Source organism: Phoxinus phoxinus (genome assembly GCF_949152265.1).
Source record: "Phoxinus phoxinus genome assembly, chromosome: 20".
Taxonomy (NCBI): domain Eukaryota; kingdom Metazoa; phylum Chordata; class Actinopteri; order Cypriniformes; family Leuciscidae; genus Phoxinus; species Phoxinus phoxinus.
Window position 1 is genome coordinate 15,991,203 of NC_136895.1, and position 22,949 is coordinate 16,014,151.

A 22,949-nucleotide genomic window follows, 5' to 3' on the forward strand; every position below is an offset into this window, starting at 1 on the left:
GCATTATCCATTTGCAAATTTATTTTAAAATGAAAAAATATAAGGATGCCTGCATATAGAAAAAGAAAATGTATTTGTCTTGGTTTCATGCATATTTGAAAAATACCATCATTTTTTTTAAATGATTAAAAGTCAAGTAAAATATTCTTTTGAATCATGAATAACATTATGCCTATAGGTTATTCCATTTGACCTGAACAAAAAGTGTCGTCAAAATGTTTTCTTTTTGTCCTTTTTAATTTATGACATCACTCTCTTTTCAGGGTTTTCCCAGCATTTCAAATGATATTCTCAAAATGGATCCACTGCTCTTTAATGAAATAGTAAGAGATGCCAAACTACTTCAAGATATGTGTATTTAATGACTGAGACGTTTTCGTTATAATTATACCCCCTAAACATTTGACACAAAAAGGCACCTTTAAATGACAAAATATGTTCATCATAGGTGTATTACACGACCAAAATACATTGCTCCCCAACGCTTTAGCGATAAAGTTTACGAATATCCACATGGACTTAATTATGAATAGTAGTAATAATATGGGTGACTATTGTTAAAGCACATGAAGGCTTCTTGTCTCTAATATAACAATGCTGTGAGCTTTGTCACGTAGAGCCGCTCCCTACAACTGTAGCGAATAAATGAGTAAACGACGCCCTCTTCTGGCGGCTCAAACACGCTGCATCTCTTATGATTTTTACCGTGAATCACATCTCATAAACAAAGCAATATCCAAAAGACAAAGTTAAAATCAAATCTTTATTTATTTTGTGCAAGTCAGCACAGTAGACAGTGTATTTTCTACGAAGCTAAGGCAAAATAATTTATACACTTCCATCAAGGTCTTACATTTTACGCATCTCTTAACTTGGAAATGGCACACATCCAGACGCTATACTTCACAATGTATTACAATGCAAGTATGACTGTCTATGGGAAAGTATAATTTAAGCAACAAAACAAGCCTCGACTAAAATCCCAACTTCACTGACTTAACCTAAAATTATATAACCATGTCATTGTCCTCCATGTTAGAATTTGGGAAACAATTGATAATGGATTATCCGAGGAACACTGCACTAGCACTTGGTCCTTATGGGTTTAAATGGCAGGAGGAACCCTAAAATTCAACAATGGAAACATTCCAAGCAACTTGAAAATAAACTTGTTAGACATTAAATGGAAAATTGTTAGCCAGACAAAAGTATCACTTGACCGTCCGCATGGAACAGTGCACTTTAATATGCAGCAGCAACAAGAGTGCTGCACATAAAAGTTGTTAATTTAAATTATTTTAATTAAAAACAGCATGTACAATAAAGTGGTTGAACATTAAGGCTTGCAGGAAGGAAAATGACAGCCAAAAAGAAACTGAATGAGTCATTTGACTGGCGCCACAAAACGGTTGTTTCAGCAATCTGCACACACTGAACATTATCATGCTGCTGAACAGTGATCTGATCTCACACTTGGTAGATGTTTCAGAGAGTTGCGGTGCGTACACAGAGAACAGTGAAAGCCAGGAAGACGGAAAAATAAAAAAAGTTAATTCCCACATTATGAGATTTTCACTAAACACTTCTACAGCACGAATACAATCATGCAATTTCCCCCCCAGAACCACTTTAAGAACATCTGCTGGCAGCACATTACAGATACGAATAAAAGTAAAAGGAGACCAATTAATATCTCAAGACATTTACACTCAAGCAGAAGGTTAAGAACCGCAGGGTGCACTAGAATGTGCTACTCAAACCAAAATACTCTGCATGTCTTCAGCAGTAGTCATCGAGACACCTGAAACAAACAAGAAAACTCAGCAACAAGACCAGATTATGGTTTAGATTATCTAAAAACACACTAATATAATATATACACACAATCATTTTATGGTTTATTAAATTTATGAAAAACATCTAAATAAAGATACAAATTAAAGAAAAAAAATTATAAATATAAAATAAATTACTTTTTTAAAATATACAATATATATATATATATATATATATATATATATATATATATTATGTATAGACAATAATAATTGTAAAGTAAAATAAAATTGATTATCGTTTATATGATCCAAATATAAAAAATAAAAAAACAGTTTTATTAGTTTATATTACATTTATGAATATACATATTGTATTACATGTATAAAATTAATATCTATATTAAAATGCATAAAATAATTGTAAAAAAAATCGTTTAAATTTTGTAATTATTTTATGAACAAGCCCATAGTATAATTTTTTTTTTTAACTTACACATAATAAAAAAAGATTTTATGACTTATTTTTTTAAAGGATTAAATTTGATTAGATAAAATGTATACATGTATTGAATTTCTAAATGATACCTTTTCGCCTCCTCTCAGTTGGAGTTTCTTTGCCGGACGTTTTTGTCTTGGTGGTTAGTAGCTGTGCTGCTCTTCCTGTAAAACAGCAGCACGTCAGATCCCTGTTTGATGCGCTTATGAATGTCCTGGGCTAGTCTAGACTTCAACATGGCCTTGAAGTTCCTTCCACTGAACTGTACTTCAATATCTCATCACAAATATTACTAAACACTTACAGTGGTGCAGCTCCTGAGTCGTCATCTACCGGAAGCAGGGAGACATGGAAAGAAAAAGACAAGCGTTAAACACTCATTTGACATGATGCATGTAAAAGACTACAGTCCACTAGTAGTTGCAGTAGCTTGTCTAAGCTTTAGTTTGACAGCCTCAAAACGGTACGAACCTGAAGTTTAAAAGCAGAGCGCCTAATGAGAAATGCAAACCTCCTTTATATTCTTAATCTGGTTATTTCTACTGCAAAATCTGTACACGTCATCTAAACACAGCTATGGCTCTTTTTACAGCACTACTAATGATTCATGCAGAATAATGCATTTACATTAACCATGCAGTCTGATGTCGGATTGAAAGGATACGTTTAGTGGTTTTCAACCCAAGAACAAACGTTTTCCAATCGAGTATCATTTGTTTGTAGCACAACCTCACCTACACGTGTAATGTTGAGACAAACATGCTTCCTTTTCTGCATCAATCATGATGAAGGCTCTCAAACAAGCTTTACACCACATTTGTAAACTCCTGCACTGGACTTCTGAAGTCAGTATATCGACCAGAAATCTTCATATTGAAAAACGCCCTGCCTCTGACACGCATGCAAATCTGTCGACATGACAACGGCTGTATGGAAATTAAAAGAATTATAATTTGTGCGATACTTAACTAACAGATACTTTATGTACCGCATTCAAAATAATAATAATAATAATAAAAAAAAAGGCATACAATAAATAAAACCATATTAAATTGTATATCAAATATAAAAAATGTGTGTGTGTATATATATATATATATATATATACACACACACACACAATGATGCAAGCATTTTGTGGGTGTTTTATTTATATATTTGTGAGGAATTATTAACATATACAGTGTTTTAGCTTCTTTTTTTTTTTACTTCAAACTGCATGCATTAGATAAAACTCAATAATATGGTAAATAGTATATCCCATATACACAACACGTACATAAATATAATTTATATATAAATAAGCATTTTAAGGGTGTACAACAATATTGGCTAAATACAACAATAAAGTAAATGGTGTATATTAATATTAATAATATGTAAAACATAATAATACATGTAGTTTGTGGGTAGTCACTATAAACTTGTTTAAAACAGAATACATTAATAAAGTAAATGGTATATATTAAATACAGATTTATAATATATAAAATTACAAATATGCATTTTAGGGGGTTTGATGTCACATGTGACTATTTAGTCAAATATTACAGCTACTGGCAAGGTTGTGCTTCAGACAGTTAGACAATCAAAAAAGTAACTTTAAATAAGATGCGAGTTGACACCCAACAAACATTCTTTTAAAACAGAATCAGTTTTTTAAAAAATAGGTATTTTCCCAGGTTTTCATGCAAAAAACACTCAGAAAGACAAAAACGGTCAAAGTAATGAAGTTGGGATTATATATTTTGCTACGCTTGTTGACATGGGTGCTGCCTCTCAGAAAGAAACGAGACGCAGAGGAAGTCACTGCTAGAATGTAGGGCTGAAGAATATCATGCAATGAGAAGATGATGCAGAGAGCATGCAAGGCAATATAACATGATCCGTCTGAAATGTCATTATGCATAATACCTTGACATTTAAAACCCATTCTGAACTGCAATATGTCAGACTCAGCTAAACGCTTTCACTGGCTACGGGAGGATCAATACAGTTGCTTTTCTTAAAACTAAGCATGAGGAATCTGGTTCATTTTATCGTCTTATTAAAGACAAACTGCCAGTGAAAGAGTTTTCAGGCTATCGGCGAGAGCATTCAAACTCCCAAAACCCACTCGTTTAAGCAAATCCACTTCAGTCTGACATGCAGTTGAGCACTTACCACAACGTAAAAGCAGCAGCGAACGGAGAAATAAACAACGTAAATCATAAAAATGGACTCAGCTAAGGCACAGCCACACACTACAGCCAAATAAAATAAACATACAAAATCAAACTGAAATTGGATCTTGCACCATTACGAATTCATAAACAAAAAAATGTAACATTACATCCACTGATCATTTGTACATTCACGAAAATGGAAAGTGAAACATGATGATGACGTAAACGGTTCCGTCACATACCGTCAGTGATCTCGTCGGGCTTTCTCTTCTTCTCGTAGATGAAGATGATGGTGACGAGGATGATGACCTCAGCGACAATGCCGAGGAATGGCCACAGGGCGGCCAGCTGGCTGCGCACACGCAGCTGAATCTTATCCTGGGCTTTCCCCACATCACTGGTGCCGTGGCACTCATAGACGCCCATGTCCTCTTCGATGTTCAGATCTTTGACGTACAGCGTGGTCTTGTTGGGGGTGTTCTTGATCTCATACTTGTCATTATTAGTGCCATTGACAATGGGGTCCTGTGTGTTGAAGACACAAAACTGTCATGTTATTAAGGCTGAAGGATTTGGTTCAAAAATCCTTAACTAAATGAAAAACTGAGCTCAGAATCGAGTGGAGGGAGAATCGCAATGCAAAATCGACCCAGAATCGCTTGATGCGTCGATTTATTGTCCCAGCCCTAAAAGCTTCCGCAGAAAAAGCAGTTGCGAACAAGTGGCAGGTTCAAACTAGACAGAGATTTAAGGGTTACGATACAGTCATACCACTTATTACATAGCATGTCACCACATAAATAACTACGGGGATAAGAGATATCGTTTTAAAAACGTATCCGTTTGTTATCTTATAATCCAGTAGTGTGCAAAACCATCGTTGCAAAATGGCAGCAGCCGCATTTGTATAAATCAAGAGCGCGAGTACGCAATACCGGATGACAAATAACACACAAAATATTGATTTGAGTTTTAATGCAAAACTCCCACGAGGAAAACCCGTTCCTAGCAAGAGTAAAGCGTTGACTTCAGTGACAGTTACCTGGATGAGCCTGTGTTAACGGTTGTTACCAGGGAATAACAAACCACTGGATGTCACTATTGACCAATCAGAATCAAGTATTCCACAGAACAATGTAATAAATTCTTACAATTATTTTATTTAACTTGGGTTGAATATTATTTGTGACAATTCTATTAATACAACTATTATAATAATTATGATTCACTTTTATGCTCGCCAGCCACTGTTGCTAGAGGTTTTCCAAAGTTACAAGCCAAAATTGACATCGATACCATGGAGAAAACCCTGCCATATAGATATTTTTAATATCTCATAATTTGGCAGCAGGTATATTAGGCTGCTGTCACTTTAAGACCTGACGCACGGATCCATTGTAATGTTGCACATGCGTTTTCTTAACCGTTTACGTTAACACTCACCAAGACAGCCATTTTGACATTATTTTGTGTGTATTTGACTGTTTAAATGCACTAAGCAGCAAAAAATAACTACATTTAGTACTGAGAGGTGACTATGCACGTGCATTTTGGGTCCGAGCACAAAATCTGCGGGAATGAGTAAAATAATGCGCAAAACACGCAATCCCATGGTGAAATTCAAGCCCAGTAACACCAACATTATTCATCTGGAGCAAATGAAATGAGTGAGGGGAGGCGGGTTTGTGTGTCAACTTACTGTCGGAGAGATGAGAGACCAAGAAAGCGCAGCTAGAACAACATTTTACTATTATCATCATCAATAAATTGGATATAATGTTAAAATACTATTAATATAACTACTAGGTACAAAAACAAATTGTATTAGTAACATTATTAATCACCATAAATAAATCGGATAATATTGTAACAATTCTATTACTAGTTAATATGATTAGTAATTATATTACTATAACAACTAGTATATTTACTATTATTAACAAAGCATTGTAATATTAAATGTAGTATTACAATAACAATAGTAAATGTCATAATATCCAACATCTGTGAAAAGCTTGCAAGCTTCAAGTTGATCTTTTAGTTAACTACTTGTCATGTACGGATAGAGATTACTGCTGAGTAAATCAATAGCAAGTGCGTAATCCCACGTAACAAGTTTGCAACCTTAACCAAGCTTCAAACTCCATGGACAGGTACCAATCTCATGTTATTACAACGGTTTAGTATTCTTCCTTTACCTTTCCACCAACTTCATTGACCTTGAACCAATTCCAGTCAGTGGGCAGGGGGTATCCATGGCTCACACACACTAGGGCAGCCTTGTCCTTCTCATTAGCATTTTCAGAGTGTTTGTAGGCCACTACATGTGGGAGCGCTAACAGGAAGAGCAGAATTATGGGTGATTAACACAAACACAAAAAAATAAAGCTGCAGGAACATCAAATTCTCTTACCTTTAACTTCAATGGTTGCATTAGCCTGAGGCTCTGACTTGAAGACGCATTCATATATTCCAGCATAATGGTAATCAACCTTTTCAATGCTTCCAAAGAGAGAAAAACAAGCAATGAGGCCCACAAATCAAAACCAGAATTAAAGTTTCCGCCCCACACTGTTTTATATGCCAATGGGGAGCCCTCAATATAACACCACCACAGCAGTAAAGGTGGAGGACAGTACAGTAAAGCTAATATGAATGATAAAGTAAACAGCTTTTCCAGTACACTGCTCAGGCATCCCCATGGATATGTTTCCGACCCAGCAGCTCTAATGGGAATTAAGGTCAGCTAGTATGGAGTGCCGGAGGCTCTTAACAGAACAGAAAAGACCGAAGCAAACAGAGAAGCTGCACTATATTTAATGGACCTGGATTGATGGTTAAACACTAAATGTGCAAAGCTGATTACTACCAAAAGGGCAAAGTTCGAAATTTCGCTCTTCTTTAGTCACAATTATTTACATGAGGTTGAGGAACATACCGGTATTCAATGTAAGCGCTGTCACTGGTGGAGTCTGATTTATCAATGATCTTGCCATTCCTGGTCCAGTAGTGGCCTTTGATGGGAGAAGGAGGGTTGGTAAGGTTGCAGCTGAGAGTTGCATTAGTCTGGTTGCTCACCACCGGTGGATCGGTCATGACGTTTGCATCTGCCAAGGCATTAAACCAAAAGTTACACAACTATACTTTTTGCCAGCTTCCATAACATCTTGACTGTATAATGGAAAACAAATCCAGGAAACCAAGTATTCACTGTTGATTATCCTTTAAAATGACTCCACCAACCTCTGGATTCGCTGTGGCACTGTAAAAAAATGACATTTTTGTACATGACGGAACAAATCGGAACATTGCTGACAAGATGTTCACCACAATGTGCACCGAATGGCACATTGCGCACTACCAAAGGAGAAGTGAAGGTACGTTTTAGCTGTGAGCTTGGGAAACATTGAGCAGTTTGCAAGCAAAAACAGATGGGAAGAGGGAACAACATAATACCAACCAGCAACTGGTTTGGAGAACATGAGCTTATGAAAACCTGTTGAGGAAAAGCACTAGGTGGGCAATGCAGTGTGCTAAAGTGCTCTAAAACCCCCAAAAGGGTTAAGCCAGACATCTAAAGAGCCTTATAGAAGTTTACTAAAAGCAAGCCACATTAATGAGACATAATGAGAGCCCTTTTTCAGAAAGGCATGCCAATTAGTGCGTTTTACACTTTCTGACCGATAGTCACGTTAACTGATCAATGCCATTTCTTTAAAAGGTTCAACTTCATCTCACAAGCTCTAGGCACTGATATGGCATCAGATTACTATGACAGAACAGACGGTGCTAGAGTAGAAGTCATGTGACTTGGTATGGGAGGGCGGCAAGGGAGGGTAAGGTAAGGGAGAGTCTGAATCTACGGGACTTCCTCCTCTACACTAGTGGAGACGCCTCGTTTCCACAACATAACTCACATTCAAATACTATAACGTTCGCTTGTGAGCGAATCCACTTGACTTTGGGCGGGGTCCTGAGGTCGTTGCGGTCAGGGTCGTTTGAGGCGCGGCACTCGTAAATGCCCGTGTCATTGAGCATTAGGTTGGTAAGGAAGAGCGTGCTGGTGGCATGGTGAATATAGGTGGCGTTGATGCGTACATGATCCTCTCTTGCACCGTCAAACAGCTGAGTGACTGTTTCATCTGGCTCCTCGCCCTCAATGAACCACCACTGAACTTCAGGGATGGGGTTCCCTATGACCTCACAATCCAGCTCGGCACTGTCTTCTATGAGTTTCATCTGAGACATGGGTGATTTTATGAAGCCCGCTGGACATTTGACGAGTGAATGGGTGAATTGGATTTAGAGTGGACCGTTCATTGAGATGATATGAATAATGATTAGCAGGCAGGCAGGCAGAAAAGAAACAGCAGAGGAGAAAAGAAAAAGAGAGAAAGTGTTAGAATGGAAGACAAAGAAGGCATACATAAGAAACAAATTGGATTGAGCATCATGGTGCAAGACTTCAACACTTCATGATAGCAAAACCCAAATGAAGAACATTAGAAACTTTTTAAAAAGACAATGAGTTGAAGCATGCATAAAACCAAATCTTAGCATATCAAGAAATGCAGTGAAAAATGAAATTAGAAAAATTCACATGAAATAAAAGGTATGAAGTAATGGTGATGACTGACGGGGCTTAAAGGGAGAGTTCACCCAACAATGAAAATTCTGTCACTCACTATTTACTCATTATGCCATTCCAAACCTGTATGACTAAGGTTTTCAGCGGTTTTTGACCAACAACATTGGACCCATCTGAATTTTAATGTATGGAAAAGAAAGAAAGAAAACCCTGAAAAGAAAGTCATACAGATTTGGAATGACATGAGGGTGATTTTAATTCGAGCTAAGTAGGCTATTCCTTTAAGACTTGTCATATGATTGTGGTCGACCATTTTATCGCTAAAGCTGATCTTTTTTTTCTGGTTGGCCAATGTGTCTAAAAGGGGGTTGTCGGAATTGACACGAACAGTATAAATGAGAAATGAACCTAAAAACAACTTTTTCTTTTGAACCCTGAACCATTGTGCCGTTCATGTAGACTCGAAGCATGTACTCTGGAGAAAAACAAGGTTGTACTGTGCTAATCCCCCATGGAGAATTTCAACAGAATTCTTCTGATCACCTTGGAACAATACACACCCTGAACGACATGGAAGTACGTGCATAGCGGCTTGAACAACAACCCTCCACATCAATGAAAAGAACACTGAGATCAGCCGCAGACCTGTAGTTGCCTCCTGCAGTGTAGCACATGTATGTTTCAGTGTGTTTGGTTTTGAAACAAGAATAAGGTACTGCGCCCTTTTTGTCCATTGCTGAGGGAGGAATGTTTTAGTGAGTTAGCCAGGGCGGGGTAAAAAGGGTAGATGTCTACAATCCACATTACATTCAGAGCAGTGGGACTCCACACATGCCTTAAGCCTGAAATAACATATGCCCTTTGAAAGGAGAACAGGTTTCATTCATTTGACCATCATGAAAGGTCACCGACATTAAGTGGACCAGAGTAGACAAATTCAAAACTACTCATAAACAAGCTCTAAAAGAAATTTAAGCATATATTTGTGTATATATGTGCTTAGATTTAATATTACCATAAGACAAGCATATTGACTAAATATTTCAAGCCTAAATTTTAAATAACTCCAAACAGGGAGAACGAACGGTAAAGTATTACTTGGTGCAAAGTCTGCCACTACTAGATAATTTACTTAACCTGTTCTAGTAAACAAGTCAATAAGGTCACCTTCTCACAAGCCCACATGTGGATTAATTGGTAGAAAAAAATACTGACCTAAGGTCACTCATTTCATCATCATAGTTTCTTGGCTCAAGCCCCTGATTGAATGCTGATAAATGTGGGGTATCCGTCTCTATAAAAGGTATTAAACTACACAGCATGTCATAACTGTTTAATCACAAGGCTTTTAAGATGTCTAAATGTGCAAGGGACATTAAGCTCTATAAAAAGAAAATTGAATAAAATGCACCATTTGCCAAGGACTCAACTCATTCTGATGGCCTCTGGGAGGTTATCATAGAAGCTAACAAATAGATATCTTTCCCTGTACTACCATGAGACCGCACAATTTAACTAAAACATGCATTTCAAAAGAAGCTTAAACTGGTTGAGGCTTTTACACCATGTTCTGCTTTGCAACTACACTAAACATTACTTAGCCATTGTACATCACATCTTTATTTAGAGCAGGTTGCCTAGATTCAAACGAGCCCACACACAACAAAATACGATGTGGGATATCCTGTGAAAATACTCTGAGTGATATGACGTGCTGCTTGGCTAAAGCTATAGGACATACGGAATTCCGTTATTTGAAAATTCAACCAATATAAACTGGATCTTCTCAGGTAAGGTGGGAAGGGACGATGTGTAGAGACCAGTCATGCGTTTTACAGCTTGGAACGCGCTTGGATTGGATCGATCGTTCAGATTGGCAGGTCTTCATTTACTGTGCGCCATAGAATAGGAGTGCACAGCTGAAACACTGGAAGATCATAAACCAGGAACTTATTGCTTGTTATTTATTACAATTGTTATGCTTTGTGGCGTTTTCACATGCAAGTAGTTCTTATGTTCAGTAAAATACTCAGACCACTTGTTTGGAGGTGTTTTGGGATTTTTGATAAAAAGGCTACCATGCTTCCAAATGCCTTCACTTTAGACTGCTTTGATATCTCAACAAAATTTGGTGCAAATGCAGTTGACATTATTGTAAACAAGCCCAAAATTGATTTTTATGACCTGTCAGATTTACTTTCTAATAGTCATCGTGTAATAATAATAATAACAAAATAAATTGCATCACTTTTTTTCTGGGGTTTTCTCAGTAGTGTTGTAACATAAGAACCTCCAAACATAATCAAAATCTGTTTTCCTTAAAATTTGATATGTTTTCTATCAAATAAAACTGTGTACCCAACCCTTTTTTTTGTAGTTATAAGCCATTACTTTTAAGTATGCAACAACAGCATGAGCAAATCCGTTGCTCTGGCACAAATTGTGTCATTTTGAGGAAATATCAATGCTTACGTGCAGAAAAGCACCTCCTAGAGTTTTTAGCGCTCTATGAAGCTGATTAGGTTTCGGATTTACCGACCCTGCCATTCATCAGTGGCTGCTGTTGAGGACTAAACTAATTATAATGGTGCCAGACCATAAAACAAAATCATTCTCATTACTCTGCCGTTTTCATTAGTCGCCATGCAAAACCAACTGATGCATCTAAAAGGACGGGGATGCTGTTGAACATATTTAAATACATTTTACAGTACATGATTTACAACTAAATTCTAAACTGCTAAACGTTCATTACCATAAGTGAGCGATGGTTAAATGTCTACAAGTTCAGTGTTTGCATGGATTGCTGTGCCATTTCCAGTGATGGGACATTATAATGAGCTTAAGCTAAGCCTTTTGCTGAACAAGGATAGACTACGAGATGAAAAATGTTGCCTGTAGGCCTCCTTCATGCCAAATGATTGGACGAAACATGTTTTGCCTTCCCAAGCTTTCATTTATGATTAAAGGTTACACTTAACTAATGTTTTACTGTACTAGACAGCATGCCTCCAAAACTAGCCTGCACCAGTTGTCATGGCTGCCTGATGCTTACCGTTAATACTTCATTCACTGGAGTAAATGACCTGGTGGAATATGGACAAGCATTTATATTTTAACCAGCACAATTTGGACGAATCCTGGCAATAATTAAACGTCAACTAAGAAGCATGATACACAGAGAGAAGATCCTCTTTAGTTTGAGAAATGTGTAACTTAGAAGGCTACGACACCCCCCAGGTTGGGATTAAAGGTTAATTTTACATGGTGGGTTTTGTACTTTGGCTTTAAAGCCGTGATCATTACTGTCGCTAACATCTTTCGCTTTTTTTATTAATTGTTTAACGTTATATTACTATAGAATATAAACTCATTTGTTGATAACCATTTCCATTTTTGTAATTGGAGATGACTAAACGAGCATCACCGAGAAAAATAACCATTTTACAAACATCAGCTGTTGTTGTTGCTATAGCTCGATGCGCGTGAGCCATTTCGCGTGCGCGAGCTTGCCGACGGTTTAAACGGCTTTTTAACATTTCACACCCATTCAAACGCTCATTATCTATGTATGTCTCTTTACTGTAAGGTAAAATCAGTGTAAACACAGTCGGCTTGCCGTATAGGTCGTGTTTATGTCAACAGCCGGCCTTAAAAAAAATGCTCGCGAGCTAATTACGTTACGTTACATGATCAACAGAAAAAACAAGACGCCTTACCTGTAAAAGCCTCGGCTTGGAACCAGCCGATACATATGGCGACAATTGCGCCGAACAGCTTCCTTCTCATGGTGAAATTATGTTAAACGTGTAAGAGAGTGAATGTCGGGCCTGTTTCTAGAGGAAAACACAATACTGCTGAAAGCCCTCGATGAAGCCCCGTCGTCCTCTACTTGTTCCGAGCGCACTCAAGAACGCGCACGTATACAAGCGAGGGGTCTTGCGTCATCACGTCCGGTCCTCAACGTCGCCGCCTTGCGTGTTTGTATGCAAATTTAAAAAATGATTTCGACATCTTTTAGGTTTTCAGAAAATTGCAGGCTCTGTCATTGTAACTAACCAAAAGCATTCTGTGAGTATAATGTTCGAAATTCATCTAAACCAAGACATGTAATGTCTTTTATAGCCTACATTTAAACTTATACATTTAAAATGTCACGTATAGGCCTAATTTAGGGTACTGAGAGTTAAGTTGAGTGATTTGTATCTTCATGATCCCTGAGTTCTGACTGAGATGGATGTACAAGAAGCTAAAAAATCACAGAACTTAAAGCAAAAATAAGCAAACATTGATGCTCTTTGGTGGATAATAATAACAGGGGGTCAATAACAAAACAAATGCAAGCAAGTAGCCTACATTAAAAAAGTTCCTATGGATGCCGATTAAGCATAGCAACTTAAACTTTAGTCTCCTCCTCACATCATATAACATCAGAACACTTTAAATTTGCTTTAGTCATGTTTTTGCCATGTTTGAAGCTTGACAGACATCATCCGTCCATTTACTTTCAGTGTAATAAAAGTAGCACCAAATAGAGATTCTGCTAAACTTCTCCCTTTTTCCACCGTAGATGAAAGTCATACAGGTTTGGAACGACACGTGACGTGACGGTGAGCAAATTACGACAGAATTGACATTTTTAGGTAAAATATTCCTTATACATATGACAATGACTATTGTTTCTAAAGTTTATACAGAAGAGGTTGTAAACTGTGAATCCGCTTCAGCAGACAATGTTCTTCCTGTGAGTTTGAATCCATCCTTTCTCATCAAAGAGTTTCAAACTGTGCTCATTGTTTGCTTGTCCCGTTATTTATACAGGGAATGCTCCTTTCTAAATATACATGTTGCATCTATATCTGGAGATATTTATGGTGGGAACAAATTAGAACAGATGCCTTTGTTTTATTTTGTATAAGCCAGATCTTTATATAATTTTTGAGAGCCTGATTACAAAAACAAAAGTCTCACCATTAAAAGCCACGTCCCAAACACACAATTATAATGTTCTCATCATAATTTTATGTAGCCTATGACAGACGTGCGCTGAACATGTTGCGCTTAACTGTATTTTGCCTTTTTTGAAGGGATTTCAATCCTATTTCAAGCTATTCTTAACCATAATTGTGAACAGTCTGAAGTGTCTCAGCTGAAGGAAATAATCCATTATTTATCAGCTTTAATATATCGGCCACATTTTCTTAATAGGCCGATAACGATATGTTGGGAGATATATCATGCATCCCTAGTTTAATTGAAAAAATATTTGAGCTTCTTGTAGATCCTCAAAATTGTCCAGGGTGAGGGTGCAATAAAACCAGAACACATTCAAGTAAACTATGAATCTTTCAAATTAATCTTAATCCTTTACTTTAGAAAACAAAACACCTCATTGTTTTAAAAAAGCGTCTTGTGTTGAATTAATATTTATATACTAGATAATTTATCAAATATAATACAATTATGCAAATTTTTATTTATGGCTCAGCTTTGCTTCCATAACACTAGTAGGGCCTACATAATGCTAGGCTATATGAGGTAGGCTACAACTGTTAACCCCAACATCAGTTTCTGCTAACCATTAAAGATTTGTACTAATACTCAACAAAGACATTCCTCCCTCAATCACACTATGCAGGTTGAAAACCTGTCACTACATCTAGGAACTTAAATATGAATATACTTGTAGTCCCACTACCACTACCAGGCGAAAATTAGCATTTTAGCATTAGCATGTTTTTTTTGTTTTTGTTTTGTTTTTTAGATGAGCAGTTTTCGTTTTATTTTTATTTGTTATTGTTGCTTAAAATAAAGTTTGTACTTAACATTTACATTAACCAGACTTTTACATTTTGTTTCCACAACATAACAGCCATTACAGTCAGATTTGTGTACTGTATGTTGTTAGAAAGAAAGAGAGTCAGCAGCTGGTTTGGTTATGCTGTCTCCAGTGGCTTAAACATCAATGTTTTGTCCATATGTGTCTGTCCAAACCTGTCTTTCAGTCTTCTAGAGAGAACACAACAACGACGGTCGTACCTCCAAGGTACATGACCATTAAAGCTGGCTAAAAAATACAGTTATATTACACAGATTTAAGTAGGCTACAAATATTCAACAACTACGGTACAAAAATAATTCCCCGCTTATTTCTTCTTATAAAAATACTCTTGTAGGTCTAATGTTTTAATGTATAGTTTTGATGTTGTTTTCTGATGTATTATTTGGGTTGAGCTTTATGCTGTGGACTATGAATTCAGTGTATTTGAATTTTGATGACATATTCCGACCAGCAGGTGGCGCGATTGCTCAAATGTTTTTTTCAAAACCAACAATGGTATTGAGCAATGATGGTCTTTTAGGGGGGCGCAATACTCCATAACAAATAATACATTTGAGAATTGGCTGGTCTGAGCTGGTTTAAGCTGGTGTTCAGTTGGTTTTAGCTGGTTGGTCAACTGGTCTACCAGCTCAAAACCCCTCTTCCAGCTTAGGCTAGTTTTAGCTGTTTTTTCAACAAGGAAGTTTATGTAGGCCTAGATGACAGAACAACATATTGCACATGAAGCAGTTTTACTAGATCGTAATATATCAAACATCAAATTCCACTCGTACTTATTTTTTCTAAGTCAGTCAGTAAATGAAAAATGACGAGTTGAAGATGTATTTCTAGGGACACTATACATCTGCATTTTTAGCTTTATACTTAAGTGTTTTATCATATTTAAAGGAATCCTTGGGGCTTTCGGACAAGAAAGGCAATAAATCTATTCTTGGATCCGTTTCTCCAAGTTCCTAAAGCACGATCCCATGCGGGCTGTAGAAATAATGATTTAATGGCCTGTAGAGACATATCTGTAAGATATCAATCCAAACCCCGTGGCTGCCGGGCTTGTGCACTACCTTTTGAAATGCCTCCAGTTGACAGGAACAGATCAGAATCTCAGGGAGTAAGTAGGAGTTTCCGCATAATTGTCCCTCATCCAATCACGGCTCCCCTGACCACTCGCCTGACTGCGATTTTAGATATCATTTTAGGGTGTGCGCTCATTGTGATTATGACCTAGAGTAACATTAGGAGCAAAACATGGCTTTAAGTTTTACAACTGGGAATCAACAATTTAGAAATAGTTCGAGTTGTACTATTAAGTAACATTTCCCATATTTTTTCTATTAGGCCTACAGTAAACAATACCCCATTGAATATATAACAATTGCTATTTAGTTGCCAGATTGCCAGAGTGCATAAAAAATTGTTGGCTGCCCAATAATGTTCTTTTGGCCAAATAATAATGTAGGATTGACCATTGATAATAAGAAATAATGAGAAAACACCCCCATTTGTTTTTACCTCTAAATACTTGTGCAACACAGCACTCATAGTATGTTGAAGTCATATTTCTGTTAACAAGGTTGTTCAGTTCATGAAGTCTTCAGTTCCCCAGGCCCATTGGGTGAGTTTTATCTGATGTGTGTGGGAGCGATGACTGGAGGAATCTGACAGCACAGACGCTGCTATGTTTGCGCTCATTAACTCAGCTATTGTATCCACTGTTCCACGTGTGACACCCCCACGTCTGTCTCAGTTGGAGTATTTGTGTCTGTAGAGTACTGACAGCTATTCAGGACTACAGAAATTACAGTTTGCAATAGTTGTTACTCTCATTATGTGTTATTTATTTATCTGTTTGTTTGGTTGGTTGGTTGGTTGTTTTTTTTGTCTGGTTAGTTTGGTTTGGCTGGCTGGCTGGCTGGCTGGCTGGTTGGTTGGTTTGATTGATTGTTTTTTTCCTGGTTGGGTTAAGGCAAGTTCACACTACAGGATTTTAAAACGTCGGGCTGAACTGTGCGGTTCACACTACATGACTTGCTCTCTGTGAAATCAGGAGTGTTCAAGTTGTTGAGCTGTTCACACCACACGACACAACGTGATTGATCCGCAACAGGAGGTAACTCACTACACAAGTAGACAACAACTCTGTCATCCAACGATTATGTCTTGTCTACAAACCATGTTTTGTCACGAAAAATCACGCGATAAAACGAACCGGAAATGACGCAATACAGCACGCGCGCCACTACCCAGCGAAGAAGAACACAAGTACACAACAAGCGAGTCTTTGTTTGAATATGGACATCAGACAGAAATTAGTGCTGCAAACTGTTTGCGCAATGATTTGCTCTGAAAAAAAAAACGTGTATTTTCTCGGTGACCTCAACCCATGCCTTGCTTTGATTGGCTGTAGCTCATGACATCACATGTGGTTGAGTCGTGCGACAGCTCCGGATATCTAGCATGCTAGATATTTTTATGGGCTCGGCGAGGCGTCTGCGAGCGTCTTTGATGTGTTGTTGGCTCTTTCATACTAACAGATTGGCGAGCGTTCATCGGCCACTAATCCCCCGCGATTTGCACGCGATAACAACCTGACCTGTCGGCGAGCTCAACAATTTGCAAATCGGGCTTAAATCGGGCTTAAAATCCTGTAGTGTGAACTAGGCATTAGTCGGTTGGTTGGCTGGCTGGCTGGTTGATTGGTTGTTTTTTCTGGCTCGTTGGTTGGTTGGTTGGTTGGTTTGGTTGGGTTAGTCGGTTGGTTTGTTTGGGTTAGTCGGTTGGTTGGTTGGTTTGGTTGGGTTAGTCGGTTGGTTTGGTTGGGTTAGTCGGTTGGTTGGTTGGTTTGGTTGGGTTAGTCGGTTGGTTTGGTTGTGTTAGTCTGTTGGTTGGTTGGTTGGTTGGTTGGTTGGTTGGTTGGTTTGGTTGGTTGGTTTGGTTGATTTTTTTTTTTTGGTTGGTTGGTTTGGTTGGGTTGGTCGGTTGTAAATGGTATGTACATTCATTGTTATTTAGTGAGAAAGATTTTGGGTGTAGAAAAAAATTCTGAACACACTTAATTTTTCCAGTTAAAAACACTAATATTAATATTATTTGGGAAAATGGGAAATCTAAACATTGTTCCTTGTTCCTTGGCCTAAGAGCTCTATAGTCTCATATAAACCTGGATTGTATAAGGGGAAAAAATCCTTATATAAGGGGTTGTTTTCTGCTAGGGTATTTTCCGTTAAGTTTCCTTTAACCCTAAACACGACACAATACAATGTTTAATTCAAAATACGGTTAATCAATAACAGTTCATTGGACCTTTTTTTTAGACCTTTCTTAGAGCGTAGAACTACCTTTCACATTTCAGTCATCTGTTTAGAGTAAGCTGTTGATATTTCATGGACACCTGTTTGTCTGATTTTAAACATGTCCAGATAATGTGAAAGACAGAGCAGGAAAAACACTATTCCCCAGGCCAAAACGTCAGACTGGAACTTCTTCGGATCCTGAGTCATGCGCTAGTTTAAGTTTGAATAACTGGAATCCGTCATTAACACCCATTTGCAGGCGTCATACATCAGACAGAACAGTAATATGTGAATGTGAGCTATCCACACCAGCTGGGAACATTGCTTCGCACGAGGCGAAGAAACACACCGGGTTCCTAATAACAAAATTCTGTCATCGTTTACTCATCCTTGTGTCTTTCGATGCCCAACTTTCTTTCTTCCAAGGAACACAAAAGGAGTTATAGCAGACAGCTCTTTTACCTAAAAAGAGAGTAAATGGTGACCGAAATTTGGTGGCACATGGCCATGGTGAAGTTAGATTGTTATCGCCTGTTGGAAGGCATTAACCAGTCCAGATTAGTCCCATTGGACTTGGTCAGGCCTCAGCGCATTAAAAACAATACAGTTGCTTCAGACCAGTAATGACTTTGATGGTGCAGATAAGAGGACATGGATCTGGATGTTGTTTTGTGGTTCTCATGCACAACATTTGTAGACGTCAACTCAGGGGGCCTGTCCTGTGGATTGCTCATGTATCGTAAGCCAACTCTGTGGCTGAATTTCAGAGAAAATGGACCCCATATGGGCAGATGAGAACAAAATGAGTATTTCAGGAGGCATTCAATAATTTATGAAGGCTACAAGAAAATAAAGTAAATTTCAAACATCCAAAATTAGACTCTTTTTTTCTTTTCTTGCAAGGTTGAAATGGAAATTATTAAGCTCCATTACTTTTTCCAAAACAAATCACAAATTTGTCAAGGGATCTGGTAATCAGAAATGTCTTTGGAGAAAGAAAAAAAAAGCTATCAAAAATTTCAAAGTAAAGTCTCTATGACGTCTCAGGATGAAAAGGTGTTGATGCAAGTGTTATTTTAATTTGAGATTGAATAATTTGTTAAGTGAAACAGAATCATTAAGCCATGTCCTGAAGCCTCAAAGTCAAATCCCACTGAAGTTTTAGACCACACAGTGAGAAAAGATCAGGCAGTCAAAAGATACCATCTCTGCTCTGTTTGCTGTACATCGCACTCAACCGGGACATTTAGAGGTTGCCTAACTTCCGATGCATACTGTTGTCTTGAAGCAAAATGCAATTGCTTGCACCTGTTAACCTTTGGCATGTGGTTTTGGTCAATTACAGGAATAGTTCAGCCACAAATAACAATTCTGACCATTCTTATCATTTACTCACCCTCTATGTCGTTCCAAACCTATATGAGTTTCTTTCAGAAGTGAAACAAAAAAGAAGATGCTTTGCAGAATGTCCAAGCTGCGCTTTTCCATATAATGACATTGAAAAATCAATTTTTTCACACTTGAAGCACACTTCAGAATCTTGCTGGATGTAGGTCATCCGGGTACTTTTTTGCCTATACTGTTTAATGAACACTTCGGACATACTACGTACTCGCATACTGTTTTGCCTATAGTATGGAAGTATGCATATTCAGATGCAGCGATGACTGTTTCTATAGACCTTATTTAGCCCTGCCAAGTTTCAGTGCTGTGATCATTGTGTTCTGCCTTTCGGTTTGTATTTGAAGGTAATGAACAGCATGAAGGTAAGGTCTATAGTAACAGGAACTTCTAACGACATGCTGTGACTTTAACAATCGGCGAGTGGTATTTTATCCATTCATTTCTACAAAAGATATTTAAATAAATAAAAAATTGTTGTCAATGCGTTATAAGCCATGAACCAAACCAACCAGCTACGAGGTTAATCATAACAAAATAAACTTTGATTTGAAGCAAAAAGTATTTCAGAAAAAAATACAAAGGTACAAGGCTTTAGTGAGGGAAAGAACTACAATGCCATGAAGCATTCAGATCATAATCAAATTAAAAACAGTTTAGAAATATAAAAACACTCATTTATCCATGAGCAAGACACCTAACCGCCTTGGTGGCCATGGGTCTGTTAAAGCGCTATATACTGTAAATGCACTCCATTTACCATATAGAAATTTAAGTTTATTCCAAAATATGCATACACATACAGCTATTTAAGTTTTCTGAGAGTGTAGGGAGACCGACTTGATTACATCATTTAGTAATCATTTAGAGTGCTTCATGGGAGTGGGTGGAGCTAATGAGCTCTTTTGGCGTGGTTTGCTTGTTTTGACTCTGATTGGTGGAATTTTCTGTACAGCATCATGGGTAATGTTAGCCTGGCAAGCTAGACCCACATCAAGATGTTAGGTCTGGGAGCTCACCATTGGGATGGCTCAATCCGAGGGACGGGATAAACGGTTGTCTATCAAATTCCCTCTGCACGCAATAGGATAGCGCTACAACCAACCAGAGCAGCGAAGAAGGTGACGTAGTCAGAGCGGCAAAGATCCGGTCGGCAAAACTCCGAACTCGTCTTAGTTTTTTAAGAATGACTTAAGTGCCGTTCTTTGTTCTTTTATCAAAGAAAAGCTTAACCTCAAGTCCTCCAGAGTCGCGGCCAAATCTGATTGGAAAGACAGCTGTTCGCCAGCAGCAGCCGCCATTCTTTGTTTTAAAGTAGCAGGGATTCGTCGCAACTCTGACGTCATTATGTTAAGCCCGCCCGCCGACTCTATACACGATGTGATTGGCCTGACTAGAGTTTGGTTTTTCCAGCTCGCAAGCCAACGGAGAGTTGCTAGACCACACTGGCTGCAAAATAAATTTCTAGGCTAAGGTAATGTTGTTTTTCACCACAAATTCCACTGTTAAACACGGTAATTTGAAAAATAAGTGAAAATAATGCAGGCTCACGGCTTTAAACAGAAGGTAATACCACCGATTAACAACCTCGTAGCTCACAGTGTAGGGGTGTCTAAACAGGTTTCTTAGATATCATTAAAAAACTATTTCCCTATGGAGTTTTTACTTCCGGAACCCAATTGTTGAACTCTATCGCGCATTGTACTTTCTCTCATTCATAAGTAATATAACTGCACTGTCTTTGTATAGCTGAAGTCTTTGCTTGTAGCGTTGTCACATCTGATGTGGTGTGGATGAACAAATAGCTTTTTGCTTGTGTCTTATATCATCGCGTCTGGTTAGGACACGGTGTAAAGCAATCGAAATCTGTTTCCAGCTGTCTTTCCTCAGGTTCCTTCCTGTCCAGGAAGTGAAGACTGCAAACCTGACAACATATAGCACTTAACTTTACTGCACTGTGTGTGTCACGCTACACATAATTACTAATGCTTTGATACCCCACTGGATTGCACTTCCTGAACGTTTTGAATCAGTAAACCGGCCTGTAACGAGTCACGACACACCATGAACGAATTAGGGGCGCCACTCATAACACAAATGACGCACAAGTGGTGATTCTCTGGTGGAATTTTGAATAAAAATGTCACATCAGCTATGAATTCATTTCAGGATGTGGCAAAATGACTAAGCTAGACATAACAAGATCACCTTACTTCTATGTGGTGTACAGTGTGGTTTTACTTGAACACCCAAACAAACAGCACTTTGTTTCTTATTTGGACAGAAAGCCAAACATCATTTCAGACGCTGAACATCTGACGACCTCCTTCTGTCAACAAGAAAATTAAATCAGGCCTGTAAATTGCTGTAGGATTACTGTGGAACATTCTAGACAAGCAGAAATGGAGAAAAGCGAGACGTCGAAACAATGCGTTACAAACATTTAAATGGAATTGTTATGGCCTGTTAGAGCAAACAATTAATTCCAGTTCCAATGTAATAAAAGAGCCCTGGATCAGAATATAAACATCTCTCAAAGTTAAACCAGATGCGGAGTGCAGTCGGGATCCGGGAGAGCCTTTCAAAGAGGGGGAAAAACAAGTGAGCTTTTTCAGACAGGAAAATGAGTCAATAACCCCTATATTTCTCACTACTGCCACTGTTAGTTAAGGGGCCGCCTCATAGACAGAGGGCTAATCCTTCAAAGACCATGTTATATAATGGGGGAAAAGCTAGAACTTGAAATTCTTAGAAAGACTATTGAGAGTAAATTCTTTGGATTCACAATAACACAACTGAGTGATGATAACAAGAGATACATTCAAGGGCCACTGGGGGCCTCGAGCTGAGAGACCGCAATGTCCTGACACCTGGATTTTTTTTTTTTTTTTTTTATATATATATGAACAATTTCCCTGTGAAATAATAGAAATAACCTTTTTATTTTATCATTATTTCTATATTAACAATTGCAAAACATATTTGTATTAATTACATTGTTATTATTATTATTTATCTAATATCAAATTATTTTGTTAAACTATTGATTTATTGGTTTATAAATTTCTCAAATGGAATGAAGTGAACTGGGCTCGCAATATCTTGAACATGAATCATCAAGACCAAGGTTATTATAGTTCACTGAACCATTTATAAAAAAAATTAAAAAAACATTATTTGTTGCTTGAAATAAAACTTTTTTTTTTTTTTTAAATATGGCTAGTAGCCAAGGTAATATTTCTCATTTAGTTTAGCTTAATTTACTAAAATAACTATGGAAGCTTGTTTCCAGCAGAAAAAAAAAAAAGGTAATCGCAACTTTTTATCTCACAATTGCGAGAAAAAGTAAGAATTGCTAGAGATAAACTCGCAATTGCAAGAGAGAAAAG

The 22,949-nt window shown here is 37.7% G+C and overlaps 1 protein-coding gene across 3 annotated transcripts; it reads right to left on the minus strand.

The window, feature by feature from the left end:
• Window positions 1-749: 749 nt before the first annotated feature.
• On the minus strand, window positions 750-13,017 carry bsg (basigin). Of its 3 annotated transcripts, none has more exons than XM_079592440.1 (9): window positions 12,747-12,955; window positions 8,357-8,707; window positions 7,378-7,546; window positions 6,853-6,941; window positions 6,638-6,774; window positions 4,682-4,964; window positions 2,579-2,591; window positions 2,364-2,438; window positions 750-1,801 (listed from the first exon to the last, which is right to left on the minus strand). In XM_079592440.1, exons 1-8 carry the CDS (start codon window positions 12,814-12,816, stop codon window positions 2,378-2,380), a joined length of 1,173 nt encoding a protein of 390 aa, XP_079448566.1. In that variant the 5' UTR covers window positions 12,817-12,955; the 3' UTR covers window positions 750-1,801; window positions 2,364-2,377. The 3 variants fall into 3 exon arrangements, with proteins under 3 accessions (XP_079448566.1, XP_079448565.1, XP_079448567.1); XM_079592439.1 differs by having other exon boundaries at window positions 2,579-2,603; XM_079592441.1 differs by lacking the exon at window positions 8,357-8,707 and having other exon boundaries at window positions 2,579-2,603; window positions 12,747-13,017.
• Window positions 13,018-22,949: the final 9,932 nt, after the last annotated feature.

Coding starts and splice junctions, on each gene's coding strand:
- bsg (XM_079592439.1), bottom strand. CDS start 12,816: ATGAGAAGGAAGCTGTTCGGCGCAATTGTCGCCATATGTATCGGCTGG. Junction 8,708..12,746: donor CCAAGCCGAGGCTTTTACAG/GTAAGGCGTCTT, acceptor TCAAATGTCCAG/CGGGCTTCATAAAATCACCC. Junction 4,965..6,637: donor TCAATGAAGTTGGTGGAAAG/GTAAAGGAAGAA, acceptor TTCAACACACAG/GACCCCATTGTCAATGGCAC.